The following is an 18,490-nucleotide window of genomic DNA, read 5'->3' on the forward strand; positions in this document are numbered from 1 at the left end:
TGGCTAGATAAATGACAGGCATGGTAGGCATCCAATCAGGTGTAACGCATGGAATAACAATACGTGTTGATTGGCCGGCAGAAAAGAATGGATAATATGAGCCATTTGTTTCAATTATATATTTTTTATCATTATTATGATATGGATCTTTGGAATGTAATCCACAGTATGCTACATTTCACTGTTTTTTTGTTTGTTTTTCTAATATTGTGCTATTATTAATTACTGAAATATATGTAGCCTAAATAAAATAAAGATGAAGGATAGATTTATTCTGAGAATAACATTAAGCCTGGAATCAGGTCACACAGTCACAAATATCAATTACAATTATTTGATCTCACTGTTACTTTTAAATTATTTTGTTTCAATGATGCTATCAGACATTTGCCAACAAATGTGGATTGTGTAACACAGGTGGCCACTAAACCACACCCCAATGGTTTCATATTCCAGACATCCACTTGGCATCTCCTGAAGCAGATTACCTGAACATGGTGAGAATTACTGGAATTGTTTTCTCTGCTGTGGATAGCTTAGTGGGTGTTTCATGACAGCAGTCGATGGTGGTGAAATGTTGATGATCTTTAGATTACTAAAAAATTCTAACAATGAAATGTTCCCTCTCTGAAAGTCTGTACACTTTTAAGAGATGATATGTGGTTAAGATTTATATTTGCAAAAAGAAAGGCTTGAGGTTGACCACTGGCATTTTTAGGTTGCTCATTGGATACTAAATATCCATGAGCTTTTCTAAGTGTTCACAGTTGTTATGTTCCTCACAGAGAATGTAACTTTGGTCAGGTCCACAGTTCTTGCTGTCTAACATTTGGCCTTTGGATAGCTGGTGTTAATTTCAAGCCCTGTTAATGAGACATCAGCTTGGCGTGTATCTCCCTCATAAATAATGTAGTCAGTCATGGATATGTTTGACACAGCTGGCTGCCTGCTTAGGGAATAACACAGGCATGACGAAGTATTATGCATATGGTCCACACTGACAGCATCTCCAATGGACTCCCAGTCTCTCTTTATACATCTCAATGAAGCACTACAAAAGCTGAGTACCAAAAAAAAATTAAGAGTTCCAGTTTTTCTTTGTCCTAAAACTGAAATCAACCCATGACCGCACAAAGAAAAGAGGACTCTTCAACAATGATTAGCCGTTATGGGCAGCATCAGACAGACAGGCAGTGTGTTCCTCATCCCACCATTACATAACAGCCCTGATGGTGCGATGAGAGGAGGAAAGAACAGAGAATAGGATGAGAGAGAGCAGGAGAGGAGGAGTGAACAGGCAGAGAACAGTGGAGCAGAGGAGAAAATGGTCTCCATTCAGGCTCACAGTGGGACACAGAGCCCTGCTTGTACACAACCGCACGCACAAAGACACAGTCACGTACTGTACATACAGACACTCACACAAGCATAAATAATGCACAACCCCGCATACAAGGAATGTGTTGATGTGGGTGCTGTGCATTTGATGAAATAGTCAGGCGGAGCAGAGAAGCTACATGTGCATGCTTTGAGAGTGAGATAACAGACATGTGGAAATGACACTTGTTCTCATTTTGAACCATTCAAGGGGGATCAATCCTGAGGAGAGAAACAACCACTATCTCTACTTTCCTGAGGACAGAACGCAAAAGGCATGGATCACTGAGGAAGGCGGTGAGTTACATTTCTAATTTTGCCTTGCCGACATCATCAATCTCTGTTTTCGAATAAACATTTGAATAGTTTACATCCTGTTTACCAAATTGCCCCCGACAAAAAAAAGTTGTGGTTAGGCAAATTCTTTGATCTCTATCTGACATTCTCACCAGGAAACAGGCCTTCTCTTCCTCATGTGTCATCACGATTCCACCACATTACTACTACTCAGCACTGTTACTGCATGTCCTTCTGCTCACCACTAGACGGAGGTAGAAGATAGATAAACTTTGTACCCAAACCCTGAGCTATTCATCACTGTGCTTGTGCAATTTGGAGCTGGATAACTGGTGTTTCCCTTATGAGGGTCCTCTGACACCTTGGCCCCCATAATCCTCGCTGACATTAACTGTTTGTGATGCAATAAGAAAACACAACTCATTGAAGGGACTTTAGTGAAAGGAATGTGTAATTTTTTAAACACACGTGCCAATAAAAAATTATATAATATAAATTAGAGCATAACATGTTTAAAGTACAGGAAGTACAATGGAACAATTTAAATCCATACATTTCCAAAAGCTGAGGAACATATAAACTGGTAAAAAGTAATTTTGTGAGGTAATAAATGTTTATTTGATAATAAAGATATCGGTGGAGGAATGATTAATTAGATATTTGTGGTTGTAGTAGTTGCCGATGTTGTAAAAAGTACCCAAAAGTTGTACTCAAGACAAAGTAAAGACATCATGTTAAAGCAATTTTATATAGGTACTGGCATTTTGTGTGATTTGGCGCCCTCCACAGTGCAACACCACGGTAATGAATACCAGGTCTGTAACAATTTGCAGTGAGGTGGATCTTCCTGCCAAAAAGGATTTGGTTTGTGATAAATACTGGTAGGTATTTTCTTTGAATTTTTAGAATTTTCAGCCTTTGCATCTGGCTGGGCTGGCAATGCTCTCAGCAGTGTCTTGCGCTAGAGCCCACCTGTAATGAGTTGCTTTTTATTGGTTTTGTAGCCTTAAGAAGTGTCTTAGAGCTGTTTAACCTCAAAGGCTTGCTGTGGCGGGGCTTTTTGACAACTGGCCTCTGTGTCTGGCAGTGCTTTTAATGCCCAAAGTAGAGACTTGTGCTAGGTATATCTTCTCTTTATCGTTGTATTTTTACTTTTCCCCTTGAGGGCTGGTGTTACTGTGTAGCAGAGGTGGCAATCTATTCATATATACTGGCACAGCTTATGCCAAAAGGGATCTACAGTAAATGCAGACACAGAGGTAGGCAGGCAGGCAGGCAGGCAAAAAAAAATTAATTAATTAAATCAAGCTTTAATGTTGGTTAGTAAAGTTCAAAATCCAAAAACCAGGCAATGCAAGGAAGGTGAAGGAACGTCCAAAGAAAACCTAAAACAAAACTAAAAACCTGAAACAGGAACAGGAGATGCAGGAGAAACTGGCTGAAAGCAGGATAAAAGCAGGCGAACCAACAATGAGTGAGAAGGAGAAACAGGCTTAAATATACAGGAATGATCGACAAATGGAACGCAGGTGAACAACAAAAAGGGTGGGAAAGCAGACAAAGACAGAAATTGGAGAGTGAAATACGGCCGGATGAATCTTTACCATAAAACGGGAAATTACAAATCTAAAAACCCAGACTATGATGCTTAATGTTGATCGGAGCCAGACTGGACTATGTCAGCTGGCTATGACACTGGCCACACTGCCCCTGGAGTGAATTGCATGTCTGCTCTAACATCTGAAACACTGTAATTTTAAGAGTCTATTATATTAAGGCATGACATACAGTTTGTTCATTTGATATCACTTATTATGTTAAGGATTACTCACTCTTTGTTCTTTGATTTCTTCCTTTTATTTATTAAGGGCTTTAGGACACACAGGTATGTTTATCTTTAATAACATTATCAGACAAATGTTACAGGTTTCACTATTAGTAAATCAGTGATTCTGTTGTGTTGTTATGCTCCCTCAGCTGCTGCTGCTGGCCGGCCCCAAACACCGTCCAGAAACTATTCAGGGAAAGGGTGAGCAGAGGGACCTGGTGCCAGTGTACAGCTGCTCCACCCTTGCAGCGCCTCCCTGTGGTAATACAGGGTAACTGTAGGGGCACTTGGCGCAGCCTCAGCCCACATGAGAGAGAAGACACCTTGGAAGACCGAGAATCAACGTTACAGCACTGCGTCCAGGGTTTCCACGACAACAAGGAAGAGATGCTCCCTCCGACAAGGACGACCGAAGACAGGACAAGACGGAGAGCATGTGGTGTTTGAGTCTGCACAGGCCATATTTGTTCAGACTACAAAGTGGCATGAAGTGGTGTTTGGCTAAAAACTCACCTGTGCCTTTGAAGCTGTCACCATGTGCTTCCTCTGCTGTTCGTGACGCCCCACACACACAACACTGAGGAGACTGTATGACAAACTAAAAGAAGAGTGAAAAAGTGTTTTCCTTTTATTTGAAACTTTATCTGAGCTTGAATTCAATAAAATGGATCAAAATGTATGTAACATGATCCAGTGTTCGGTCATGTCCTTTAGCCTCAGTGATGTTGGCTAACATGAAGCTTCTTAAACACTGAATCCAATGCAGGTGTCACAATATTGTCTGGGGCTCAGACATGTTCAAGAACATGTCTACATAAGACATACAGTTATCACCAAGTAAGCGTTAGAACTGGTCAAGACACAGTCAGCAAACTTCACAGGAAACCTGATTTCAGATTCCCTTGATGGGCATCACAGCTGGTGTGATCCCGTTTCAAGAAGGCCTCTAGTTTTTATTTCATTTATCTCATTATAATTTGTGTTAAGAATCTGAATCTGTAAAGTACAAGCAAAAGTACAGACTGGAGTACCTGTATGAAGTAGCATCAACTGTAAACACTCGAGGTGCTTGTACCTCAGATTTGCACTGAGCTTAAACATATGCAGTAACTTCCACTACTGCAAAATACAAGCTAAAAATGTGTAAAATGTGTAGTGAAGTCTGGATCCAGGATACAGAACTGCCAGATGCAAATCTTTAATCCAATAATGACGCCTTTAAAGCCAAGATAATCATGACATTCATTTTCTTTCTTATTTTATGATCTTAAACAAAGATGTGACTTTTGAATCACTCACACACACACACATGCACACACGCTGCCCTGCACACTTCTGAGGAGCCCTGCAGTGTCAGTGGGAGCTCTGAGATTCAATATCACCACATATCAGCCATCTACTGTACCCAGCAGGACGGGAGAGCTGAGGAGAAACTTGTTATTCCAGATAAAGTGAGCCACATGAGACTCATTTCACTTGCTGGAGAAAAAATTCCTCTCTGCCTCTGGCAGGGGGATTCAAAATAATCAGTCAAGGCTGTCAACACTGCTGCAGAAGTGCTCGTTTCAGTCTTCTTCAGTAACCCTGAGATTAAACCTGTGGAGGTGATTAGAAATATGCTGTAATAATGAATGCAGTACAGATTCTGATTCCTCTGAGATGTTTTGGGTTTTAGGTGCCAAAAAACTGCTGTGTGTGTGTATGTGTGTGAGTTTGAAAACACATTCAAAAGAAATAGTTTGACATTTTGGGAAATACATTTATGTGCTTTCTTGCTGTGAGATTGATGTGAAGATTGACGCTGCTGCCATGTCTTTACTGAAAAGATAAATAAAGCTAGGGCAAGTGGCCATTGGCTAAATAAGATTACAAATGAAAATCAATTTTCAGAAAATAACTGCAAGCAGAGAACATATATCGAAACGCAAATAAAGGGAGAGCAGATATATAAAGAATATATCTGTCTCCTCATGTCAGCAGGCAGAAGTGTACATAGTGGCACTGCTGATACAGCTCATCATCAGAAGCACCAACACACCAACTGCTTTCCAATTACTGGACTGAAGATAACTTGTGAACACAGCAGGTTTTTATTATCGCCTCCTTTCCTCCGGCAAAGCAGACTGGAAATCATGCACTCTAATACCCACATTGGACGGCAATGAAAGGCACGTCAGGGTGTTTTTTTCACGTATAATTAGTAAAATATGCTCATTGTTAATGAGTATTTGCTGGTTGGTCGGCTTGGTTTCCTCCCTCCAGTCTTCCATCCAGGCCGAAATGACAGTGGGGGTGGTGTGAGGTGGTGTGAGGCGTCATGCTGCCATCATGGTGTTCGTCACCTCATTTACACTCACATTCTTGATGGGAGGTCAAACGGGTGATCGTTTCAGTGGCAAGGAAGCAAGTAATTAATGCTGGATATCAGAGGGCCACAGGATGTTGTTGCACCGCTTCTCTTAACTAAGCATTTATGTAATGTATAACTATTGTATATTAATCCTTTGTCTTCATTGTGATGTGCTGTGGTGCGCTCTCAGCTAATGCTAGCATACTTAGAGGCCAGGGGCAAATTCATTAAAATCATGGAGTGGTGATCTGATATTTGTCTGGCTAAAATATACTATACAAACCCTCTGCTGACAGGGTGAAATAAATCAAAATACATCAAACTGCAGGTTCTAATATGTGTGTGTTAGGGTAGAGGTGTCCTAATGACAGAGGGTCTAATTAATGTCGCTTGGCATTTTACAAAGAGCTACCAGGAAGGAGCAAACAACATTAACATTTCAGGGATGGTTGTAATAATATTACTATTCCACCCTATTATAAAGGGCTAACCACTAACCTTTAGGTCTAACGGGGGGCTTTATGCAGGGTTTTGTGAGGGCCAACATGGGTGCTGTTTGTGTAGCACTTGGGTTCTGCTTAATTATTCAATGAATGCCTTTTACCATCCTGTTATATACTACAAAGGATGGGCAGTTCATTAATGATTTAAAAATCCATTGTGCTATTCCAAATTGCAATTTCCATGTTGAATTGGATCCTTAATAAGTGTGTTATCTGAGTATAGAATTACAATGTACAGAAGTGCGACTAAATAGCCTGCATGACATGGACCTCTCATGGAAGAGGACTCTGGTTTGTGCAATATAATGACCGCAGGACGATTTCACCAAAATATTTCGCTAAAGACAAGTTGACTTGTAGGAAAAGCACAGGTGAAAATAATGAAATTAATGACAGCTAAATTCCTCTTTGTTTCCTCATCATTAGTGTTATTAGTAACATCTGTGGTTTGCCTGATTAGACGAGTCAAAATATCTGCAGTGGAAATACTGATTATGATTCCTCTTGTGTATGAATCGTGTGTTTTCTGTTAGTGTGTTTCTGTCCCCATTCAGCCAAGCTGCTTTTATACCAACACAGAGCCTCTTTTTGTTGGTTTTTATAAGCAAAATGAAATGCATCACTTCCTCTGCACAACAGGATTTTTCACATCGAAGTGAAAAATAATGGGTTATGATTTTCAGCAAATTAGTGTAGTAAATGATTTCCTACCGAATTTCTCTGAACCAAACACATCACGCTCCTTTCATTGGGGGCCATTCAGTGTTTTATCCTGCGAATGAAGATATACAGTCTATCAGATGTAATTCTGTGGCCTCCTCAGCAGGATCATTGGCCATGAATGATTTAGAGACTGCTTGATTTCAAATTCAGCCCCTCCTGCTCAGAGCAGAGTCTTTCTATAAATGTAAAAGCCTCTGCCAGAAGATTCACAGTCAAGTCACAGGAGAAGGAAAAGAACAAAAAACACAACTCATCAGGTTTCTTCTTAACAGACTTTTTTTTTTTTTTTTTTTGCTTTAATTAGCAAGTTTAATGTGAAATGACAACACTGGCCTCAGCACAGATTAACTGCTCGTATTGACTATATGAAATATATATGTGCCCTCTGGGTCTGTAAAGTGAAGCCAACACAAATGTGCCTTAAACCTGCATTCGTTCTAATGACCAGCAGAGGGCATATGTCTGAATGTATGTAAACTTATGAGGAAATGACCCTAGTCTCACTTGATTTATTACCACAATTAACAGTTTCCTAATGAGTTTATGGTCTCAATTGTTGGTTTTCATACTGTAAATGATCATTACCCGTTTAGAGTGAAACAGACGATAAAGCAGAGTGTGCTTTATTGGACAGCTCCTTGATTGATAAGGTACTACTTGTCCTCTGGTTCTCAGTTACTTCTGATCATACTATCATCCGCAGGTCCACCAGTCTAAATATGGTCACTTCTGGCTCCAAAAAAACAACAATATTGAGACAACCGTAGTGCCAAACTCAAGGTTTCAAAAGAGGGTTTCACAAACCAGACGGAGATGTCACAGTGGGTTTACACAGAGTTGCTCCTTCATCAACTGAGCCAAAGTTGATTTTCTGACTCGATACACTGTAACACTGCTTATTATGTTATAATGACATTTCCTATTTGTGGCATGAATGGCACTTAATGTTGTTAAGGAGTAGACTATATATACTTTTTTTTTTTTTTTACTGTGTAGTTTATTTTGGACTCAGTCAAAATACTGTCTTTTTTTCAGTGTGTATGTATTTTGGGATTTTACAGCTGGTCTGAGTGTAGAATAGCTTCCTCTCCTCATACAGAACCATGTGATTTCTCAACTTGAAACAAACAGTGAAACCTGGCAGTGATATATGGCGAAGAACAAGCTGGCACCATAATCAGTTTTGTCTTTATGAGCCCTGCATTTCCCTCATTAGTGTTACGACACAATTACATTATTTGCGTGCCTGTAAACACGGTCAGTATTAAAGTGGACCCTCTAAACATAAAAATGGTCATCACCATCAGTACTGATCCGTTTGTACTATAATCTATTCTAGTTGCTCTAATTCTATTTGCCCGTCTAGAATTTCAGCTCATAAATCATTCACGGAGTGTGATTCTGCCACCGCAGACTGTATCGACATCTTGCATCGGTTCTATGATGAGACTTTAATCTGATGATGGTTACAGTTTCATTGACAGCCACAACTTAGACAGAAGATCAAGATCTGAAAGAGAACATGAATACAGATGCTGCTGTATTAACATTGGAGGTTATAAATCCTGGAATGTAACTGTGTGTAGAGTGTATACTGCACATGCAAACACATGGTGAAGGAAACATGAATATGGTTATTATTAGAGATGGGGAATGGATGGCGAGCAGAGGAGGAGGTCCCGTTCTGCTTCTTAGCTTTAATAATGAAAAGATTCATCTGTTAATAGCCAGAGATGACATAATGTCCCTGCAGAAACACCCATTAACTTCTTAGTTCCTACTTGCTCTGCATATATGTACCAGGAAACATGCTGTATAAGGGAACTGAGTTACATAACATTTTGAGACGGTACATGCTTCATGATGATGTCACTGTGTCCAACATCACTGTTTGTTTTTGTCATTTTTGTGGACTGCATCAACAGCAAGGCTAATGATTCTGTAACAAATAAATCTGGTACGGACACTCATGGTCCCCAGAGGACGAGTCTCTGACCTTGGTTATCCTCTTTCACCACCATCAGGCTAAACTTTTAACTGTTCCTGTGAAATATATCAGCTATTGAATCAATATCCCTGAAATGTTGATACATATATTCATAGTCCGCAGAGGATGAACTCTATTGACTTTTGGTCCCATAACTTTCCTTTCAGCACCACCAAGAATGTGATATATGTATAGAAATATATTTGCTATTGGTATGTTTTCTTCAGGATGAATTGTAATCACTCTTGTGATCCCTTTACTTTTCATCTTCAGATTTTGGAATTTGATGTGACAGATACAAAATCCTCCATGTTTCAGTATTTGGTTCATCTTACAGGTCCAATACTGAGACTTTAGTGTACATGTAACTGGCAAATTAAAGTAAATACAAATCTATAAAAACTGTTTTGATCTAACTGTTTTGATTATGATAACAGAGAAATACTGCAAACCTCAAAATTGCTGTATCGAATGTTATTGTTTCATATTTCACAGCAGCTGAAGTTCAGTAAGTAATGATGACAGACTAATATCACCCCTTACACATTTCACCCAGACTTGTAATGTCAATTTAAGAATTTTAAGAGTTAAGAGATAAGATGTGTTTTAGTAACCAAATCAGAAAATGTGTATTCTTTCTAGCTGATATCTGACACTGAATGAAAGAGAGAGAGAGAGAGAGAGAGAGAGAGAGAGAGAGAGAGAGAGAGAGAGAGAGAGAGAGAGAGAGAGAGGTGTAAAAGATGTAACCTGAGACTTACTGTGTCTTGATACCATGTGCACAAGCCCCTCATGGACTGATGCTCTGACCTCCCACAACAGCCCGGAGGTGAATTAATCATGATGTGAACAGCAGTGTGTTTGTGTCTGTACAGATATGCTGTGTAGACACATACCATGAGTACGACTGATCAATATCATTTTTTTTTTTTTGTTAAAAACTTTCAAAAATGTTTTGCACTGATCGACAGAATGTGAAGAAATAACATTTCTTCTGACAATATGATGTTGATGATGATAAGTTAGCATGCTAACAAGCTAGCCCCGGGCCCATCCCAGTCCAGAAGTGCTTGTGGTGTCGACACCAACAATGCAGTCTGTAACGCTATAGATGCACCGCTAACTGAGCTGAGTGAACAAACTGACCTTAAAGGACAACACGGTTTCATACTGTTTTAGTTTGTTTATGCTGGCGGACCCTTTAAACCTTATTTTCCCCTGAGAACAGCTTGTTTATTCACTTATGGAAAAAAAAATAGAGTTTGTTGTATTACCTCATTAATGTAGTAAATATTAAAATTCAGAGTTTGGTTTCCTCGCACAGTGTCCCTTTTATAAGGAGAGTGACACTTCTGCCAAACCACATAAAGGCTTCATGTTCACTGTGATGTATCATCAGATTCTGAGGAAACTAGTGATTGTTTTTCCTGGTTGTGTTTCTTTCATTATTGCCTGAAGGTATGTATCGATTACCAATTCCACACATGGTTCTCTTTGTGTAGCCTCTGATTGTTTCTGCAGGTTTGTTATTAGCAGTGTTTTTGTTTTCTCTTCTCCTATATAATATGTGTACCTGGTAGGAAAGATGCATTGAAATTAATTTCTATCAAATGTAATTCTGTACAAGAACGACTGTCTGGAGGGACCAGGTTGCAAAAAAATAAATGACAATGTGAGGGGGGATTGTGTCATGTGGTGGGGGGATGATTTCTGTTTGCAAACACTGACATGTTCGTTCTCATGCCATTTAAAAATAGCTCTGACTTTCAAGCAGTGCATAATGAGTCATGGTGACTCCTGCTCTGGCTGCATCTCCAACACCATGGACTGTTTTCTGTTACCTGCTCCTGGTGTCCTTCTAATATCCTGCAGGGGTGGCGACAGAGAGCTGCAGACATGAGATCCTCCTCCTCCTCTTCCTCCTCCTCCTCCTCTCTCTCTCTCTCTCTCTCTCTCTCTCTCTCTCTCTCTCTCTCTTGCTCTCTCTCTCTCCTCCAGGGTTACATCCCGTTATCTGGGCGGAGAGAGAGGCACAGAGGGAGGCTACAGCAGATCAACCACACCGCCTCTCTGTTTCTCACCCACTGCTCCTCTGAGCGAACACCCGGCCGGTTAATGCGATCGAGGCAGATGTCCTGAAGAGAGCAGGGGAGGATCAGACAAAACAAAGCAGGAATCATTCGCACACGGTGTTTATACGGGACTATATCTTTTTGTCTTGCTGGACTCCGCTTGCTGCTCCTTCGTCTTGTTGCGCTACAGGAGCCCTCGTCGTGGCCGCAGCAGAGAGGGTCCCCTCCTTTTGTGTGGCTCTGCAGTTGTTTATTCACGCTCCCAACTTCTGCCTCCTGTTTCCTCAGCACGGGAGGTTTCATTTCTGCGGTTCTCGTTTCGGCCTAAACGGAATGAATGACAAAAACAAAGGAGGTTGATGTCCACAACTCCCCGACTCACCTCGTCTTCGCCTCGCCTAAGGAACGGAGACTCCATCTCCGGCAGAAGATGGAAAGCGGAGGCGGGACGGAGGGCTCGGACAGCGGGCAGACGCAGCACGCGGTGCCCGGGCAGCAGCAGCTGAACGCCCGGGCCGGGTCCACGGAGCTCCCCGCGCAGCCTCCCGGCGAGAAGAAGAAGGTGAACCGGGCTCCATCCCCGGCCAGACCCAAGGATGTACCCGGGTGGTCGCTCACGAAGATCCGCGGAGGGATCGGGACCCCGACCCTGAGCGTGAAGCCGGGAGCCATCCACCTGGGGACCCGCATTTCCAGGCGCAGCCCCGTGGGGAGTCTCTCCGGGAAGGATGGCAAATCGGAGAAGAGCGGTGGTGGCAAACCGGCCGGCAAATCCTCCTTCTCCGGGTTGTCCAAAGCCTCGGCGGCCAAGGCGGCCAAGAGCACCGGAGGGCGGAGGAAGGTGTCGGACGCCAGCATCGGATCGGACGATTTATCCAAAGACTCCGGCTGCGCCACCGGGAAGCTCTCCCCGACCGACAGCAGCTCCGAGCTCTCGGACTGCGCCTCCGAGGAAAACAAGCTCTCCGCGGACGCCGCGAGCAGCGACGCCGAGTCGAGGAGCAGCCGGGGCGGTGGACCGGACGGAGACAAGCCGCTCAGGGAGAGCGCACTGGCGGACAGAGCGAGCCAACAAGCCGCCGCAAAGACCGGCTGCTACAAGGACCAGCTGTCGGTGGGCGCGGAGACCGGGGAAGGAAGCATCTCCCCCGGCGAGGAGCGCTCGGTCACCTCGTTCGACAGCAGGGTGCCTGCCAGCACGTCCCTGGCTTTCTCAGACCTCACGGAGGAGTTTATGGACGGCATGCATGAAGAGTTTGTCCGGGAGATAGAAGAGCTCAGATCCGAGAATGATTACCTCAAAGTAAGTTGGTCTCAACTATCAGGGTGGATTTACATCGCTTACATTTTCTGACCATATAGTTCTTCCCAAGGTGTCATATAGGAGGATGCAAACCAGGTCCTGCATCTGAGATCTAACTGAGAGGGGTTTTTTTAATAGAGAGACAGGATCCAAACACATATCTCATGACTAGTTCCATTATCTTACATTGTCATGTTGCTTTAGACCAAGATCCAAAACAGAATCATCTTTCTGTCAGAGGTCTGCTGGATTTGTTTACCAGCTCGCTCTGACTCGTTTCCCAGTGTGTAGAGATGCTTTTTTGGAAGCCCTCCAAGGCTCCTCACTACAAGGATGATGATGTTGTGAATAGACCGTCTGCACCCTCAGCAGCACAGGATCAAAACATGCAGAGCCCACAGCCTCGGGATGACATCTGAAGTGTGAAATACTGAGAGGAGTTCAATATAATGTGGATGTAGTATTCTGGGACAGATGGTGGCCCTTCAGTGTGCCAGTTGGCCGGTGTTGTCGGTCATGTTTTTTTGCTCACATGATGGAGGTGAGGATGTGATTTTACTCCACGGCTCGAGGGGCTGTCAGCCTCTGAAGCCTGCAGTGAAATGCAAGGTTTTTGATTAGGATCGGTCCAACAGAGAGTTTGACCAACCCCGTGGTTCTCCAGATGCTGTTTCAGAGTCTTGTTCTTCTGATGAGAGTAAAACACTCGAGGAGACATGGACTCCCAACTCCAGGTTCAAACCTCAGAACACTGTTTGGAGCCAGAAACGTTGGGAATTGTGTTGTCCTTTTAAGGCCACATAAAGTTTGTTCATCCAGTCATGAAAACAAAGTGAGTTTTTTTTTTAAATTTACAATAAGAAATGATGATCAGTGACGATCTTTCTCTTCTGATTAGAATTACTCCCCCCAAAACCTCCACCTGGACTCACCGTGGGATTGTATGTCACCCGGTTCTGGTACTGAAGGAATCTCCCTTCTCACATGTGTGCATGCAGTGGAATGTGATGTATGGGATCCATCCTGCCATGAGAGTGATTGATTTGGAGCCAGTCGATCACATTAGCATGTCCCTAAGCACTAACTGGCAGTAACCCGACAAGCCAATAGTTGTCAGAGATTGATCGCGGAGGTGATTGATCAGCAGCACTTGCCTAAACAGGAGACGGGGCGCCCATCTGTTTGAGGCGGCGTGTTTCGATTCTTGGCGGATCTTGACCCTGTAGATTGCGTCACGCAGCGGAGGGGTTTGTAATCGTCACTGTGATGCTGCTGACATTTACCTCCTCTGTTTTCTAAGCACACCTGCTGCTCTCCAGTCACACAGTACAGTAACTAAGATAAGATGTAGATGTGTATCAATCCAGGAGGTTCACATGTGGAGCTGCGTATGTTTACATGTTCGTGTGAGTGTTTGAATCCAGAGCTGCTGCCTCAATATGTAGGGCAGCATACGTATTGGACCACCCCAAAGTCTCATGGGAGGCCCGGCAGTGATGTGAGGCTGGTCGTCTCTGTTGTGGCAGCTGTGAGGAACACCTGGTTTGTTATCTGAGGATCAAAACAACATCCTGAAGTGTCAGACTCCCTCTTCAGTCTCTCGCTCTTGACAGATCTGACTTCTGATGGATTCAGATTCCAATCCACACTCCCAAATTCTCTCTCTCTGGTTTTCCACCCCTCGTGTTCACCATTCTTCTCTTTCACCGCGTGCTTTAACGCCTCTGCTTGTCCGTCTGTGACTGTTGTTTCATTCTCACTCTCTGTCGGTGCAGCTACTGTTTTCCCATTTGGTAATTAAGGGATTAAGACAAGTAGCAGCTTTTGGATTGTCTCTGAGTTATGAATTTATATTTCAGACTGTGCAGTGTTGATGTTTACTACCTATTCATCTTCCTGCTTCAGTCCAGCCAGAACATACTCTATCATGTGCTTAACAACAGTGAGATGGATGCTCTGTAATGCCACCACCCTCACACCTTGTAGAAGCAGCTCTCCCTCAGCAGGAACATCAGCAATTACCGTAAACTGCAATTAGGGTCTTTATTGCTGACCTGAGGTTACAGCTAAACCTGACAGAGTCACAATGGCGGGGCTTTTTGCGCTTAATATCGAGGAATGTCCGTCCTGTGACTTCAATTTGAGCTAATATTTCAGCATCTGTGCAGGCGCAGTGTGTACAGATGACTGTTTTTAGCCTGCTCATAATACGCACAGTGTTTTACATTGTAAAGAGTTGCTTTGAACAGTTGTACAGAGGCAATTATCTGAATCATGAGGTCACTGATGGTTTAAATGAACCGTCTGTGGTATGATGAAGAAACAAGTCTTGAATTGTAGAACAGGTAACAGACAGACACATGATAGCAGCTATTATTTTTCTTGTGTCATGCTTTCTCAGATCAGAGAGCTGCTGCACCATTTCCAACTAAATACAACAAACCGCATGTTGTAGATTATGTGGTAATAACATGAAACCTCTGGCTTTTTTGGGAAATATGTGTTCTTGCTTTTTCTTTTTCTTTTTTTGTTTTGTTTTTTTTTTTCGCCAAGAGTGAGACAAGAAGATACCACACTGTGTGTTTGATGAAAATAAAGCTACAGGCAGCAGCTGGTTAGCGTAGCATAGCACAAAGACTGAAAACGATGGGTTATCAGGTTTGGGCTGAAGGTAAAAAAAATGTGAGACATGTTAATTATTGCACTTTAGAGGTGTTGGTAGGCTGATTTTGTTCACTTTAGACAAAGCCAGGTTGCTGTTTTACCCTGTTTCCACAGTGTTTGTGCTAAGCTGAGCTAACCGACTGCTGCCTGTAGCTTTATACTTATCAAACCCACATGTGAGTGGTATCAATCTTCTTCCCCAACTCTTGGCATTAAGAAAAAACAGACAAACAAATAAGCATATTTATTTGGCTGAACACCCATAGTAGGGTACACCATCCTAATTTCAGTCTAAATATTCAAGTTCTTGCCGCTAAGTATTGTTTCCAATGAGCTGTAACTACTGTAATCAATGATTTATACATTTATGCAGTTGAGTCAAAAACTTTGGGATCAATGCTGCAGTTTGTAAAGATACAAAGATGTTGATCCTTCACGCGGGCAGGCCCACAGCAGGTAGTGAGAGGACGATTTTCAGCAGATGTGCCCGAGCTCTAATTTCTAACATCGACGTGTCTTGCTCACTAAAATCTGACATCTGATTGGCTGTTTCAATCTCCTGACTGTCTGGTAGCTCGCATAACAGAAACCGTCTTCTTCTTTAGTTAGCTGTGGAAAGCAGGTCAGTGGACCACCTCTCTCCCTCTCTCCCAGCCTCTCACCACATTAACTTGCCATTCCCTGGTTTCACATCCTCACATTCTCGCTCCCCGTCGTCGTGTTTTATCTCCCTCGCCGTCTACATTTGTTTCATGCTCTGTTTTTCCCATTTTCCCCTTGTACCCCCTCACCACCTGCATTAACTCTTTCTTTCTTTCTTTCTTTCTTTCTTTCTTTCTTTCTTTCTTTCTTTCTTTCTTTCTTTCTTTCTTTCTTTCTTTCCTCAGTGTTTTGTCTGTTATTTTTCCCCGTCTCTTTTTCACTTCTATGACTATTTCCTTTCATCTCTCTCCTGCAGATGTGCAGCACAGCGGTCAGTGTGGGGCAGATTGCTTCTTGCTGCAGTTTATTTCAGCTCGATCAACAAACCTCACTTCACAAGAATGCACACAAACACACACACACACACACACACACACACACTACCACACACCATGTTCAATGCAGTATGAAAATGTTTGTCGATAAGTAGTTAACATGTGTATGATATGTACTCACACATTGTCACAATTGTTTGTAAGTGCACACTCGGCTTTTTTTGCCATCTTTTCACACACAGTGACGAGCACTCGTCCCCAGAGCTCATTGTTGCCGCACTCGGAGCTCTGCAGAGGCTGACCCACATTCTCTACTGTAGTAAATTATGACAGCAGCGCTACTACTACAGCTGCTCGCACATCATACACACGCACCGGCAGATGTTTGCCAACACACACGCCGTTGCACCCGGCCCTGCTCACGGTGACCCAGACTTCTTCTGGTGGGGTGTGGTTCAAGTCAGTACACCCACACACACACACACACACACACACACACACACACACCCAAGAGCTGCACCTTACGTACAACTCAGAGGGCTGATGCAACTCGTGCTGTCAGGCTGAAATGAATAATTCATCCCTCATAAGTCTACGAGAGCTGTGGATCACAACACTACTATTGAGAACATGCCCTGGCCTATTTTTGGCTGGTTCTACAATGTTGTTGCATACTTTTTTGTAAACTTTTGCTCAGATATTTTTACCTCATACATAAGTGTAGGAATTTCCTTTCCACAGCTGCCAGTCTTCCTGCGGGGACTGTTAAGAGTCTTCTCTGATGAAATCTATTAACTACACCCCGACCTTTGACCTCCCTTGTGTTACCAGGGAGAGAAAGGAGAATCAATACAGTATCATATTACATTACTCAGTGCACTATTCTGCTACCTGAAACATGCAGATCTGTATTTCTGACGACCCCTTTCATCTGACTCGAGAAAATAGTACGCAGCCGCTCTCTTTAAGAGGACACTAATTGCTGTAATGGTGATCCTGCTAATGAGGATGATAGATGATGTTACGATGTGGCGGCCAGTGACAGTTAGCGCTGATTGATGGGATGGGCTACGATCGTAGCATCATTAATGGACGATAATTTGATGATGATGATGAGGATTGTCTTGCCTTTATGACAAAGATGCTGAAAGCCGTTGAACATGAAAGGCTTCCCTTTATGACCCACTTATGTGCCCATAATGCCGTCGGCACTTTGAGAGGTGCTTAATTAGAAGCCTCCTGCACCTGGTTCTTAATGTTTCATGATGTTAAAGTGACTCTCTCTTCTCCACCGTCTCCAGGATGAGATGGAGGAGCTGAGGTCTGAGATGCTGGAGATGAGGGACATGTACATGGAGGAGGACGTCTACCAGCTGCAGGAGCTGCGGCAACAGCTGGAGCAGGTACGACTGTGGGCGGGGACGGGTCGACTCCCTCACCTAATCTGAGATACAGATTAGGTGAGGGAGATCAGAAAATGCAACAAGTAGCTCTCCCAAATATTTCATGCCTTTGTATTCTGCATTTAATTTCTTAATGGCTGCTGCAAGGCACACTAAAGTGAAGCGGATTTACCCATACTGCCTCTGTTTCTCAGGCCAACAAGACCTGCCGCATCCTGCAGTACCGGCTGAGGAAGGCAGAGCGGCGCTCTCTCCGCGTGGCCCAAACAGGGCACGTGGATGGGGAACTGATACGGACGCTGGAGCAAGACGTTAAAGTAAGTCTTCACATGCTTTAGATTATGTATGACTGAAATGGCTAAATAAGGCTATGTGTGGCAGTTTGGCGGGTGAAACTTGAGATTAGCTGTGTTTAATTTCTTTTGGCTACTAACAACCTATCAAGCCAATTAGCATGTTGCTTTCACTGCTATCATGCTGCTCAACCCAGCAAATGACAACCAAGAACAATCTTTCTCAGCTACTTTATCTTAGCAAACAAAGCACACAACTAAAAAAACGGAAAATACTTTTGCTCACACCAAATTTTGTTCATAATCAAACTGTGAAACTGTCATTTATAGCATTCTCGACTCTGAGCTCACTGCGTTGTAACAGTCCTGGTTAGCAAGCTAGCTAGCGGAAAATAATCAGTCTGATGTTTATGTGTTGACTAGACATAAACAAGACCAAAAACCAGCGAGAGCAAAAGTCAATCTCTGTTGCTTAAGGTTTAAGAGCCGGTGGCGGTTGTGACATGATGCCGTGTTTTGTTTTGGACGATGTTTACATTTTAAAGGCAAGTCTCATGACCCAGTTTCTTAACACGGTTGAATCATGAGACCGTGGTGAGGTCAGGCTTCCTCCAGCTTGTTTAAGGAATTTCCCCATCTGAAACATGTACTGTACAGACCAATCGTCACGCTGAACGCCCCATTTGGACATAAGGCTAACGCACATTCACAAG

At 43.0% G+C, this 18,490-nt stretch overlaps 1 protein-coding gene and 1 long non-coding RNA gene across 3 annotated transcripts in view; both read left to right on the forward strand.

Moving 5' to 3' along the window:
• The first annotated feature begins 1,468 nt into the window (after positions 1–1,468).
• On the forward strand, positions 1,469–4,191 carry LOC119023259. The gene is made up of 3 exons (XR_005076215.1): positions 1,469–1,674; positions 3,543–3,559; positions 3,652–4,191. It is a non-coding gene; the product is annotated as an uncharacterized LOC119023259 (long non-coding RNA).
• Positions 4,192–11,095: 6,904 nt separating this feature from the next.
• The window catches only part of soga1 (suppressor of glucose, autophagy associated 1), a 100,303-nt gene continuing 92,908 nt past the window's right edge, over positions 11,096–18,490 (forward strand). For both annotated transcript variants that reach the window (XM_037104758.1, XM_037104759.1), the window contains exons 1-3: positions 11,096–12,440; positions 17,383–17,484; positions 17,679–17,801. In XM_037104758.1, the coding sequence (XP_036960653.1) occupies positions 11,475–12,440; positions 17,383–17,484; positions 17,679–17,801 (1,191 nt within the window). In that variant the 5' untranslated portion in view covers positions 11,096–11,474. The remainder of the gene's footprint in view (positions 12,441–17,382; positions 17,485–17,678; positions 17,802–18,490) is intronic.

This window comes from Acanthopagrus latus, chromosome 7 (assembly GCF_904848185.1).
Source record: "Acanthopagrus latus isolate v.2019 chromosome 7, fAcaLat1.1, whole genome shotgun sequence".
NCBI lineage: Eukaryota > Metazoa > Chordata > Actinopteri > Spariformes > Sparidae > Acanthopagrus > Acanthopagrus latus.